Here is a 14,130-nt window from a genome sequence, read left to right as displayed (position 1 = left end):
CTGTGCCACACAACATATTTGAGTAGTCCAGATGTTCTGCTGGAAACTCAAGCATGAAAGTGTAGGTTTATTTTGGTGGGTTTCTAAAAATTATCTTGAAGGAGTGTATGGTTTTTGGCTGATAAAAGTATTCTGTCAGTTAAGGAAAGCAGTAGTAGTTAGTACTGTAGTTTTATTTGAAGTATTTTTCCTACTCACTGCATACAAATGAGATCTCCCTGTACCTAAGAATGGTTATCTGCATTCACAATTACATGTTCCTGATCTAGTGTCAAATGTAGTGTTTTCTTCCCTTTTTTCATTCTTGTTATCACTGAGAAGCCTACGCAAGAGAGGTAAGGTGAATTATTTCCCTTCCTGTGCATCATCAGAGATTGTTTATTAAATTCTAATTATAGAACAAATTGGTTACAGCAGTGAAAACGCACTGAGGGCAGTGAAGTTGCATGGGGAGAGATAATGTGGCCTGAAGGGCTCTTATTACTGATGCTTATGAGAGAGAACCAAAAGACACCAGGTTCTGTTTCCCTTAGAGACAGTATGTATAGAAGGTTAGACTGGAATTTTTAGGACACCATAATGTTATCACAGAATCATAGAATACCAGGTTGGAAGGGACCCCAGGGATCATCTGGTCCAAGCTTTCTGGCAAAAGCATGGTCTAGACAAGGTGGCCCAGCACCCCGTCCAGCTGAATCTTAACAGTGTCCAATGTTGGGGAATCCACCACTTCCTGGGGAGATTATTCCAATGGCTGATTGTTATTGTGAAAAATTTTCCTCTTGTGTTCAGTCGGAATTTCCCCAGGAGTAACTTGTACCCATTACTCCTCTTTTCCCTGTGACTCCTTGTAAAAAGGGAGTCTCCATCTTCTTTGTAGCCACCCTTTAAATACTGGAACATGGTGAAGAGGTTTCCCCTAAGCCTTCTCTTCTCAAGGCTGAATAAACCCTGTTCTCTCAGCCTTTCCTCATACGACAGGCTTCTCAGTCCCTTGATCATCTCTGTGGCCCTTCTCTGGACCCTGAACAGCCTGCCCACACCTTTTTTGTATAGCAGGGCCCAAAACTGAACACAGTCACATTTCAGTGCTCCTGTCTAAGAGCAGAATAATACTTTAACAGAGAAATAAAGGTTCCTTTTAAGTAGTTATAATTATCAGCTAAAAAAGCTTACTAAATACTTTGAGAGAATAATTTAGTCTGTTCATGCATCTTTTTCTAGAATGAGTGCCTATAAACAAACCAAGATTGATTATAACAAGCAAGTTATTTGCATTAATGATTTGCATCTATTCAAATAATTTTATGTTAGTATAACTTACTTGTGGATCATTTATTACCAAGCCAGTGCCAGTATCTGATACTTAGTTTTCAAATTTGAGCTGGATCAGTCATCAGTGACTGATCACAGAGGATTCATAGTATTGTCTGCTCCTTGTATTGGCAGCAAAAAAACATGGAGGAGAGTGTAATGCCTTTGTGAAAGGTAAGACAAATAAGATAGACATAATCTCAAAATGCTCCATTACATTTACTATTAATATTATAAGCCTCATGGGCATACTGTAAGCCCATTAGACAACATTTTTCATGGCATAAAGTGCCAAATTTTTAAAGAAGTTTTAGTTCTTCATTTGCAAGGAGAGAGGAAGATGACATGCTATATTAGATCTACTCCTTTCTTCTGCTTTTGATCAGTGTCTGGCTATTTTCTTTTTTCCTCTTCTGTGTGAGATTCCCTCATAACCAGATAGACATAATTTGTCACATTATTTTGCTTTACTGAGATTGTGGGCCAGTTTGCAAATATTAAGGCTTTTAGAACCCATGCAAATATTAAAACATAAATGAATCGTGGAGAATAACAACAGATTTATTAAGACTTATTTGAGTTTCAGGAGCCACACAATCAAACCAAATGCATTACTTTTTCTCCTCTGCTCATTTGAATCTAGCCTGGCCAATCTGATTAAACCTAAAGAGTTTCCTGCTGTCTTCTAGCAGGAGTCTTTATAATATCTGTCATTCAGAAATGCAATTTATTTGTTCATTTGTTTCTTTGTAAGTGCAAATTATTTTGTTGTTTCCCAATTTTACTTGTGTTGGCACTTACCTCCATTTCCCAGATGTATTTTTTTTGTTGGTTGTTACAATATTTGCAATCCTACATTGCGCACACACACAAAAAATTTGGCATTCTCCTGCTGTTACAAGGCACAGTGAGGAAATGAAAGCATTAAAATATGAAAGCAATCATCAGGTCATTTAGTCAGTGTCAGCCTTGGCAAGCTGGAGGGAAGGATAATTTGGCAAGAGTTTATATTTAGAGGTAACTAATGTCATTTTTATTTTGATACCTGAGCCATCATTTTTCTGATAATTTTGTTTTGAATAAAATTTTAGAGCAGATTACTTCATTTATGTCTGTAAATTCTAGGTGTCAATTGTATATTGGGCAAATTATTCAGAATATACTTCTAGGTGAAATACCAATAAGAAAGCACTTGAAAACAGGAAGATGAAAAAGACTTTTTCTCGCTCTGTTGTATCAATGGAAAATACCAGCCCATCTAAAATATAAAAGGGAAATATGCCTCCACACATCAGAAGCAGAGTTCAAAAGAAGACATGCTATCTGTTACTAAACCAAACAATGTAGCTGGCAAAAACAGATATGCTTTTGATATGCAATACAGAAGAAAATTGTGTGTTGCCAGTCTGCCTGCTTTGTTCCAGCAACATCAATTGGCCAAATTGATGTTCTCTGTAGGGACCTTCCCTTGTTTATATCTTTAGACCATCATGTTTCCAACAGCACTACGTCTGAGCTGCAGAGACATCCTCATGGAAGGCAAAAGTCTCTGTCCATTAACCATTGCTCACCTCTTCAGTGTTACTAGCTGTATGCTAGCCCCACAAGGATGATACCATCGACCTTCCTAAGCCTATTTCCATGTCCAGGAACCTGGGCTCCACTTCATCCCTCAGGACTCATTCAGTGGGTCCCAAGGAGCATAGGATGTAGAAATGGTCATCCTCAGGATATCAGTCTATGAAGGAAGTGCAGCGCTTTAGAAGGAACTGAAGACAAAGACTGACACATGGGGAGATGTCAGCTTGGTTTCTTTTGTCTGGCTTCAGCTTAGGTCTGGTCTGGCACACATTGTCTGTCCCTCCATGCTGAGTCATGTGAGTGAGCAGGAGGCCCTGACGAACCCTGTGTTCCCATCTGTTCAGCTTCTTCAGCCTGGCCACCCACAAACCTCTTTTCCCTTGTCAAACCTTCAGGCTTGTAATGCTGTGAAGCCTGAGCCTGCAACACTGACACCATCATCTGGAGCTGTGGTTCATCCAAACAATTTCAAGGATCTTGATCAACAATCCCACAAATGGAAGTAATGATGTTGGTCCTTTCCTTGGACCCAGTCCAACAGAATCAAAGAATAGAATAGAATCATAGAATGGTTTTGGTTGGAAGCATCCTTAAAGATCATCTAGTTCCAACCCTCCTGCCATGGGCAGGGACACCTTCCACTAGATCGGGTTGCTCAAAGCCCCGTCCAACCTGGCCTGGGACACTTCCAGGGAGGGGGCATCCACAACTTCTCTGGAATACCTTTTCCAGTGTCTCACCATCCTCACAGTAAAGAATTTCTTCCTAGTATCTAACCTGAATCTACCCTCTTTCAGTTTAAAACAGTTACTCCTTGCGCTATCACTTCCCTCCCTGATAAAGAGTCCTTCTCCATCTTTCCTGTAGGCCCCCTTTATGTACTAGAAGGCTGCTACAAAGTCTCCCCAGACCCTTCTCTTCTCCAGGCTGAACAACCCCAACTCTCTCAGCCTGTCCTCATAAGGGAGGTGCTCCAGCCCCTGATCATCTTCATGGCCTCCTCTAGACCCTCTCCAACAGGTCCATGTCCTTCTTATATTGGGGGCCCCAGAGCTGAACACAGTACTGCAGGTGGGGTCTCATGAGAGCAGAATAAAGGCAGAGAATCCCCTCCCTTGACCTGCTGGCCACAGTTCTCTTGATGCAGCCCCAGGTCCGATTGGTTTTCTGGGCTGTGAGTGCAAATTGCTGGCTCATATTCAGTTTTCCATCCACCAATATCCCCAGATCCTTCTCCACAGGGCTGCTCTCAATCCACTCATTGCCATTTGTGCTTAGGATTGCCCTGACCCATGTGCAGGACCTTGCACTTGACCTTGTTGAACTTCATGAGGTTTGCACAGGCCCACCTCTCTAGCCTGTGAGAATCCCTCTGGATGGCATCCCTTACCACACCACTCAGCTTAGTGTCATCTGCAAACTTGCTGAGGGTGTACTCAATCCCACTGTCCCACTGTCCATGTCCCCAAGAAAGATGCTAAATAATACTGGTCCCAGTGTGGACTCCTGAGGGACACCACTCATTCCTGGTCTCCACTCAGACATTGAGTTGCACTCTTTGAGTGCAACAATACAGCCAATTCCTTATCCTCTGAGTGGTCCATCCATCAAATCCATGTCTTTCTGTTTTAGAGACAAGGATGTCATGTGGGACAGTATCAAATGCTTTCCACAAGTCCAGGTAGATGAAGTCAGTCACCCTTCCCTTATCTGTAACTCTGTCACAGAAGACCACCAAATTTGTCAGATACGATTTGCCCTTAGTGAAGCCATGTTGGCCATCCAACATAGTCCTAGCTGTGGTCCAAAGCAATCCAGGTATACTGACTTCATCATACCATCAGCATCTTACCTGGTGTAAAGAAGCCTTAAGAACCCCGACAGGGTCAATGCCTTTTTCCATGCCTTGGGATTGCCATTCACAATCAGTTATACTGTGATTCTCCTTTACACTGCCACTAGACCTTGTCAGAAGCATTGCCACGTGAGGCTGTGCACAAAGACCCAGTCTCTTCTCCAACCTTTGACTAACTGGTCATAGCACTTTGACATTTTGTCCTGCTTCTATAAGGAGAGAGATGCAGGCTCAAAATCACCCTTACTACTTATTGTCCAAAATGTCCAGGTTGGCAGTTTTATCGATTATACTTCAAACTTCTGAGGCAGGAGGTATAAAAGGAAGTCCCTGTTCCCTCTGTCACTGCCCTGAGAGGTATTACCCTCATCACTGGGACGCTGTGAAGTTAGAGCCTGCTCAAATAGTTACCTTCCACTGTGTTCATTTTGCAGAAGATTCATCCTCTGCCTTCTGTCAGTCAGAAGTTTGTTTCTATGATTTAGGAAACAGTGCTCAGACTTTCATGCATCCTCCTGAAGAATGAATGAAACTGAATGTTCCCATAACCTGACATCAACACTACCAGATATCTGACTATCTTTGTTAAATCTGTAAGACCATAATGAAATCCACTAATATTCCTTGGTAATTGCCTGTCTTCTGCCTGTTCACTACAAAGACAATAGACTGGAAATGCTCAGGAGATCAGATTTCCTCTATCACTACCACCTACTTTAATAACCACTGCACCTTCTCAACATAGGAAGAAATCTTGATTTTGAGATCATGGTCTTAAGCATTCCTCCAGTGTCACCTTTCAAACTGCCAAGCACTTACTGTTCTTTAATAACAGAAATTACAGTCTCCTTTGTCACTCTCTTCCTCCAATAAGTGCTTTATAGTGACTCCATCTGAGATCAAGATAATTTCTCTGGCTTTTTCACAGGTGTTACATGATGCATCAGATATGGCTTGGAAGGCCATGGTCTCTGCAACTTTAAAAAGATCTTCCAGTCTTCTTATCTCCAGAAGGAGACTAAATCCTTGATTGAAGATGTGCCCTTTGATGACATTATTTATTGTAGTTTAAACTCACCAAGTTCCTAAATTATGTCTTTTAACTCAGACTGAGTCTGATTGCTTTGGGGATGAAGCCCAATACCATAGCTCTTAACAACAGTTGAGATTTCCTGACTGCTCCAGATGTTGCTATGGATTTCTACATCAAAAAACTTCCTCCAGAAAATTTTTCCCCACCTTAGACATCATCTTCCTGCTAGCACTCATACAGGTGTACCCAAAAGCCACAGTCTAAACATTTCGTGTTATCTGCTCTTCTTCACTACCTACCGTCTTCTGTCCCTTTGAGAATAAGTTGACTTCATTCTTCAAAACATGTCTATGCATATTTGACAGAGGTCTCATCACTGTAGTCAAGGCTGCAAGTGTAATTTCCCTCTCCACTGCCCCTCAGCAAGCTAGATGAGTATCTCATTCTTAGCCCAGTTAATTCATTTCTGCTCACCTGTCACTAATGAAGATGTTTTATATGCAGCTTTTCTCACATTCCCTGAAAGAGTTAAGTGAGTGCCTAGTCCCTCAATTAGACTTGAACTTATTATTTAAGACTGTTTTGAACCCTTCTATGCTATAAATAATGGTGTCTATCCTGACAGATCTCTCTTGTGCTAAGAAACTGGATCTTATGGCTGTTCTACTTATAGCAGTGTTCTTTCGGCAGAGGGTGACCCTCCAAGTACAACTTAAGCTTCTCAACCATGTTGCAGCCAAGACTCACCTTAACTAGGAAACCAGCTTGCCTGTTTTTTGGTTGGTTCTTGTGTTGTTTTTTCTTCCCCAATATGCCTACCTCTGTGGTTGAGGGTTTTTTTCACTGTCAACATCAAGAGGGATCTTTCTTTTTATATTGATAACACCAAATCCTGGAGACTGTTACCAAATATGATACCTTAGTTCTCTCAATGTTTTGCCTGTCTAAGTTAACATACACAGCTTCCATGCATTGCCAAGGTGGAAACAGACAGCAGCGCACGCTTTCTCCTAGACCTCATGCAGAATAAATGGTATGGATGGTAAATATGTCTTTCCCTGACAGTTTCCACACTGAGCTTTTGGCAAACCTGTGCCTGACACTACACTGTACAGTTATTAACATGCTGTTAACATTTACTAAAGGGTTTCTGCACTAGTTGTTTTCAAGAACATCTTCAGTACCCACACCCAGGTAAATATGAATGTGTACTGATTATTGGCTGGAATTCCCTTCCATGCAAATGTACATGGAGCTACAGTTTGAAGATGGAATGAGAAGTTACCAGCAACTGGCTTCTTCAAGTAGTCCACATGTACATTCACTTTCCACCCTCCTTCCCCCTTCCAGAAACCTGGTGGGATTGGGACTCTGCAGCTGAGATACAGCTGCAAAGGCCATTGGGCTCCTTCCAGAGGTGCCTGTGACTGCTGCAAAGGGAAAAGTTACCTTGTCTTCATCATAAGATATACTCTTTGAATTCATGCATGGAGTATGCAAATTGAAAAACTGGTTGCTGATTTTTGTTTTATTTATGAAAGTGTCATTCAAAATGAAAAGTCAGTTCTATTTTTTTTCTTTTTTCCTGTCTCTCCCTCGATTCAGTATAATTTGCATACTGCAGCGCTCGTTATGTCTATGTCAAAGACTTGGGGGCGGTATGGTGGTGGGGAGTGTTATATAAAATCCCACAGAAACTTGCAAAAGTAATGTGGTCTCAGTTATGAAGAAAACTCTACTCTGAATATATCTCAGTAAGTGTATTTCAGATGGGAATACTATAAAAAGTGCATAAATTAGTTGCTTGATATAGCATTTTCAGGACCATGTTATTAAAAAAGGTAAGATATGGCATTCTGCTGTATCCTTCACGTCATTTAAATGGTTCTGTATTTGTCAACGCAGTTGTCAATAAAATTTCATTGCAGCATTTCTTTTTATCACTTGCAAATTTATCAGGCTACTTGAGATTTTATTTTGTTTTGTAAATCAAGGACTGTAATGAGACTGTTTTATAATAATATAAAAAGAGTCTATCATTTGGATTCCTCGTTCTAAGAAAAAGCTCTTCCAGACCAAGCTTAGTCCCTGCTTCCGCTGAACTGAGTAATTGCATCTGCTTAGGTTTGAAATAGGGAATTACATAGAAGAAGAGAAGTACTCTTGCAAAGCTTTATAAAACACAGCACCAAAACTATTATACCAGGCTGAATACCTATTTAATTTATTTTACTGTTCTAGGTGTTTCTTAGCATTAAGAGAGGAAATATATAATTAATTTTGAACAAGTGCAGGTAGAAATAGGGCTGAGTTGTTGGTCCTCACTCTGCAGATGTATCTTTTGTGTTGAATTAGGTGGAAACAGCAACTGATTCAGATACTGAAAGCAGAGGCCTACGGGAATACCACTCTGTTGGAGTACAAGTAGAAGATGAAAAACGGTAATTCAAGAATGTACAAAAATCTGTAGTCTTTTATAACACAACACACATTTGTAAACAGAGTCAATAACAAACATCTGGCAAGTGCTGCCCCTAAATAATTCACAAAGCCAAATTTCTTATAGGCAAGCTGGTCATTCGGTAAAATTTTTAGAGATTATTTAGCAGTTGCTTAATATTTAGTTAACTTTCCAGTTTTTAATTGGAGGGAAGGTAGTAAAAGTTTTAAATTAAAGTACTGGATTAATATAATATGTTGGCATAACAAATTCAAAAAGTTGTATATTAGAATACTCTTCCTTTGATAGGACCCCTCACACTGATCCAGGCTTTCCCAATCCACACAGAGTGATATAACAGTTAGGATGTAACCCATGGTACCTTTATCCTAAACTAGAATCAGCTTTTATGCTTGTTCAGTCCTTCTCTAGCTTTGTAAAACTGCTGGCCCATGTACTAACCCACAGTTTATCCCTGGCAGGCACTGCCTGTTAAGTACTGGACTGGGACCATTATCTCATTTCATGGCAGCTGTCAGACAGTATCTGACTGCTAATTACCTTTTACCATCATTGACTAGAAGTAATTTGAAACAATAGTCTCAGATGTGAAAAGATTTCACAAATAATGTTTGCTTCTTAGTCTCAGATGTGAAAAGATTTCACAAATAATGTTTGCTTCTCTATCTAACTTTTTAACATAAAGCTTTTCTAAAATGTCATTATTCGGTGGCATATCACAATAGAAAATCAACATTTAATAGCTGTCCTATGAGGCAAGCAAAAAATACCACAGTCTTAAACCTGCCGCTATTATTTTTCTTTTATTAGAGGATTCTCAACAGTCCTAACTTAGGAAATTTTCAGATTTTGTCTAATTACAATTCTTAATATTTAAATTCTTTTTATACATGTACTTTACAGACTTCTATCAGGAGATGTAACCTTGTGGTTCTGCTAGTTAGTTCCAGTTCATTTAGTAATGATACATGGTATTTTGTAGTATCACAATAAATCAATATATGCTTCCAGTGATAATTTAAATTATTTTCTTTTGTATCTTTGCACAGATCAATGATGCCACTATGCATTTTGGTTTTCCTCTCTGTTTTTACTCATTGTCTTATTTTAGTGTGTCACGCACAAAGAAAAAATATTTAACATAAAGTCCAAGGAGAAAGCCAAAATCCATTCACTGAAACATTATTCTGTGCCTCTGTATAATCACATATGTATTTATATGTCTTAGTCTCTTTTCTTTCTTCCCTCTTCACCAAGACACGGTCGATTCAAGCGCTCAAACAGTGTAACAGCAGCTGTCCAGGCTGACCTGGAACTGGAGGGTTTTCCAGGACATATCACCATGGAGGACAAGGGACTTCAGTTTGGTTCATCGTTCCAGCAGCACTCAGAGCCCAGCACGCCCACCCAATACAGCGCAGTGAGAACTGTACGGACACAGGGACTGTTCAGTTACAGAGAAGATTATAGGACCCCAGTTGACACCTCAAACCTTCCACCACCAGAACCCTGGCTAGAGCCAGCCATTGAGACAGTAGAGACTGGTCGAATGTCTCCTTGTCGACGGGACGGATCTTGGTTTATGAAGTTGCTACATACTGAAACTAAGAGAATGGAAGGATGGTGTAAAGAAATGGAAAGAGAAGCAGAAGAAAATGATCTTTCTGAAGAAAGTAAGAACATTTCAGTATCTTTTCTTATAGATGTCTGCTAAAATAAGAAATTGGTTAGGATAAAGTTGTGGTCTGTAGTTTATCCTTACTCATTTTGTAGTAACAAAGATACTATACAGAACCATTAGATGGAAGACCCCTGTCCTGCAACTGACTGTGCAACCTCCAGTTTTCCGGAGTAAAGTTTTGTAGAAGTAGTTGAGGACCCAACTGTAGAGTCAGGCACATGTTCAAAGTCTGGTATTAGAAACGGCTCAAATGGTGCAATAGCTCCATCCACAGCTCCAACTCTGACACAGTCTTCCCACTCACTTCTATGGCTCCAGTGCTTGACCCTTTGCCAGAGCACACAAGGTGGTCCTACGTGAACATTTTTTGCTATTTTCCTGAAATCTGAGAATTTGCCTCTTATTGATGAATAGTCACTTTTAAAATGTTTTCATTCCTTTACAGGCACTTCTGCCTATCATAAGGGGTCTGTTGGAAGAACAGAAAGGAGTAGGCAAGAACAGTAGTTAAAGCACTTCTGCAGTTACACAGGCATACGCACTATTAGATAGTTCAGCTGCATTTTCTTATTATAATTTTGTCAAGAATCGTTATTATTCTCTCACATCTTGTGGACACCTTGAAAGGAGTGATGGGATAAAGTGAAAAATAATGTAGACTATTTTGGAACAAGATCCAAGACAGCACTAATGATAGTAATATATCAAAGTGGTCCTAACACGCAGTAGCCAGCTCCCCGTGATTCCCTCTGAGGTCAATTATCCTTGTTCTTCAGGCTCAGTTTTAGAAATATTTCAATCCCTGCAATCTGAATTATCGTCTCAGCTGAGATTTTCTCAGATCACAAATTAGTTCATGCTGAGTTTTTTTACTAGCATCTTTTCCTGCACTCTCACGAATCTCACCATCGCCTCCAAAAACTCTTTTCTGATCATCTTCTTTCCCCCTCACTGAGCTCTTGCTATGATCTACCCTCAGGTCTTGGGCTAGGCCTGCATGGTAACTAAAGGGCAATTTCTATTTCTTGAGCTGACCTCTTCAAAAGAAAGGATGTCTACATTTTTACCTCATCATTTTTTATTTTACAGTCATATTTCTTCACTTTATTGTGCACAAGTCTGCCAAGTAACAACATAGGATTTGAGGTGGGGGAGAGCATAAGGCTGTTTTTCTTCCTTCAGCCTCCAGTGCTTTCTGGAGTGTAGGTTTTTGTCCTTATTTTCATCATGGCAGAGCTGAGCTGAGAATTTTCCCTTTGCATTGATACTGTGAAGACTTTAATACTCTCCTAGGGGCTGTTAAAGTACGAATAATAAAATATTTTGCTTTGCTTAGCCTGTGTGAGGATTTCCAAGCCTTCTTTCTTAATGGTTATTTTTTTAATACTTCATTTTACTGTATACATCTTATTTTTCAGTTCTCCAAATCTTTGCACCGGTGAATACTGACATTTCTCTGCCATCATTGAGTATCCCAAAGCACCTGCTTCCAAGGTTGCCTGTTACAGATGTGGGGACATGAGTGCTTACAATCTGAACCAGAAGTTCAAAGAGCAAGACTTTAATCTCCTTAGAAAGAGTAAAATTATTAGGGAGCAAAGGGGAGAAACACACACGCAGTTAGCCCCTCTCTTCCCCTAGGAGGCTAGTGAGGACTTTGCAGGCAAGGGGTGGACTTTTCCCACCTCCTCTCTCTGCAAGCTCTTCCTCATGCACAGCCCTAATCAAATCTGCAGCCACATGAAATAAACAGTGGAAACACTCTCACGTCAGTACTCCTTCTTCACTCAGAAACACAGATAGGGAATTAGCAGTGTTATTCTCTGGAATATGAAGCTGTGTACTATGTTAGGAAAACTTGGAGGAGCTGATTTTAGCTGCCTATCTGTTCCTAGGTGCAGAACCAGCCTCCCTCCCACCATGTGAAGCTATGCTCTTGCACCCCAGAAATACTCTGAAACACCTTGCTGAATGGGGAAATGGCAATTAGGAAGATAGTTTTCAGTAAATTGTACAGAGGACATAAAAACAAATTGGACTTCAGCCTTTTTTACTAATATTTGGAGTTAGTGACACCCCTTTAACCTAGAACATTTCAGTCTGAAAATGAAATGGAATATCAGGATTTTATGTTACCCTGTTTGCAGAGTGACTCTACTCTGTAAGAGAAAAAGAGCAATTCTCTGATATAGAGTTACTAAAACACAACTAAAACAGACCCTTGAAATCCCCTTTTTAAACCAACCAAAATGGGTTAATTACTTGTGTTTGGGGGAACATTTTGACCTCCATAATAGGTTAGAGAAATTATTATAGAATAGGTCTATACATATGCAAAATCAGATGTTTGTCTTCAGCTGATTGTCAAAAGTATCACCCAGACTTCTGATTTTTCATTTTGTGTGACTCATTTCAAGAGATTTTCCTCAAATAATTTCCAAATTACATTATATTTGAAATGGTATCCCTTCACCTAATATAGCTTACATCAAGTAAAAGGAACTTCTCAAATAATTACTTTCACCGAGGGAATGAGCTTCATAGCATTTTAAAATTTTAGTGTGAATAATTTTTTTCCTGTTGAGTCTTTGACATATTTTGTATCCCCAGTTTGAGCTATGGAGGTTGAAAAGTATGTATCCACAAGTATTGAAGTTTAATGATATCCCAATATGAAATGTGTCTTGACATATTTAAGCATTTAGCAGTTCCCTGAAGAAAATACATGCAAATGGGGGAGCCAGAAGCAACTAAATATGTTTTTCCATCTTCGAGCAGGAGCTACTATTCCCAAAACACTTTGCAGCAAAGTTTGCACATTCAAACTGTCATTGTTAATGTTGAATCATTCATTTTCAGCCTGGGTATATTAATTGTACCTGAAGACCAAATATAGCTTTGCATCTCATAGGAGAAGGCTGTCTTTATCAGATCATTTCTATTTAGTTTTAATCATGGGAAGAGTTAAAATAGAACTGCATTTTAGAAAACAACTTCATTTTCTGCATTTACACAATAGCCCTGAGATCACAGACTGCTGTCTGATTGCTGTATTGATTTTTTCTTTCACCGTAGCTTTTCTCCCATAATGTTGTTTTAAGAACCTCACTCACCAGGTCTTAGAAAAGGAGAAGATAATCATTGCAGCAAAAATAACCTCTCTTTCTTTTCACAGAATTTGTTTATTTGGTCAGTTGCCATCAGTTGTGTTTTGGAGTCTCTGTAAAGTTCATATGGTTTGTGGGGGCAGTTATCTGTGTTCTTAGTGTTTATTATAACATATATAGATATATATATATATGTGGCTGTAACTGTTCCCAGGTTAAGTCATCTGATCATTTGCACTAGCAGGGTGCCTTCAAACAAAAATATGTGTTTCTCAAGGGTGCTGACTGGAGTTTCAGTTTTACACCCTGAAAATTGTGTTTGGCTGTGACTGGTGTGTAGGTGATGACAAGAAAAACACTCTCAGTTGTCACAAAGCTATTGAAAACTAGGAGGGCCAGGACTGTGCTGCCCGTGAGCTCTGTGATGGGAGCAGAGAGACTGGCACAGGGAGGGGGAGAGTAGGCGAGCCCAGTGGGGAGCCACAGTCCCTGCCCACAGCTTGTAGGCAAGGACTGGCAGAGGGAAGCAGAAGACATCCCGGGCTTCTGAATGCTACATGTTTGGCCACTGAAATATTTCAATACACAAGTCGAATGGAGAACAGCCACAAAGAGTTTACTCTCATATAGAAGTCCTAAGACAGGTGCAAAAAAATTAGCTGTAGTATAAGCTATGCCAGCAGATGGTTGTTTTGCTGGTATCTTCTGCATTGTGGTTAGGAGGTCTGCTGGCATAGCTACATAGTAAAGTGCTCTCTAATGAAAAAAAAGGTATTAGAGAGTGAGAGCTCAAAATATCACTTTTCTCTTCCCCTACCCCTTCATTCCATGGATGTTGGATTTTTCCTTGCTAATCCTCTGGCTGATATTTCCACAGTACTGCAAGGGTTTTACTAACATGGCCGAATAGTAACAGAAAACATAGAGTTAAATCTCCCATACTTTGGGGAAAAAAAAAAATGCAACCAATTTATTTTAGTATATTCAACAATTAATCATCCATAAAAGCTTTTTTAGGTGTTTGACCAAATATGGGTTATCCTTTATCCAAAGAGAAATTACTGACATAATTTCCTAATGCTTTTCACAAACCTATCC

The 14,130-nt window shown here is 39.8% G+C and overlaps 1 protein-coding gene across 1 annotated transcript in view; it reads left to right on the top strand.

The window, feature by feature from the left end:
* DLGAP2 (DLG associated protein 2) overlaps positions 1-14,130 on the top strand; it is an 84,625-nt gene that overhangs the window by 58,864 nt on the left and 11,631 nt on the right. The window contains exons 6-7 of the mRNA XM_074820797.1: positions 8,139-8,224; positions 9,502-9,917. Coding sequence (XP_074676898.1) covers positions 8,139-8,224; positions 9,502-9,917 — 502 coding nt within the window. The remainder of the gene's footprint in view (positions 1-8,138; positions 8,225-9,501; positions 9,918-14,130) is intronic.

The sequence above is a fragment of the Strix aluco genome, chromosome 3 (genome assembly GCF_031877795.1).
Source record: "Strix aluco isolate bStrAlu1 chromosome 3, bStrAlu1.hap1, whole genome shotgun sequence".
NCBI classification, from domain to species: Eukaryota; Metazoa; Chordata; class Aves; order Strigiformes; family Strigidae; genus Strix; species Strix aluco.
The sequence above is the reverse complement of the archived record's forward strand: the minus strand, read 5'-3'. Positions and strand labels throughout refer to the sequence as shown.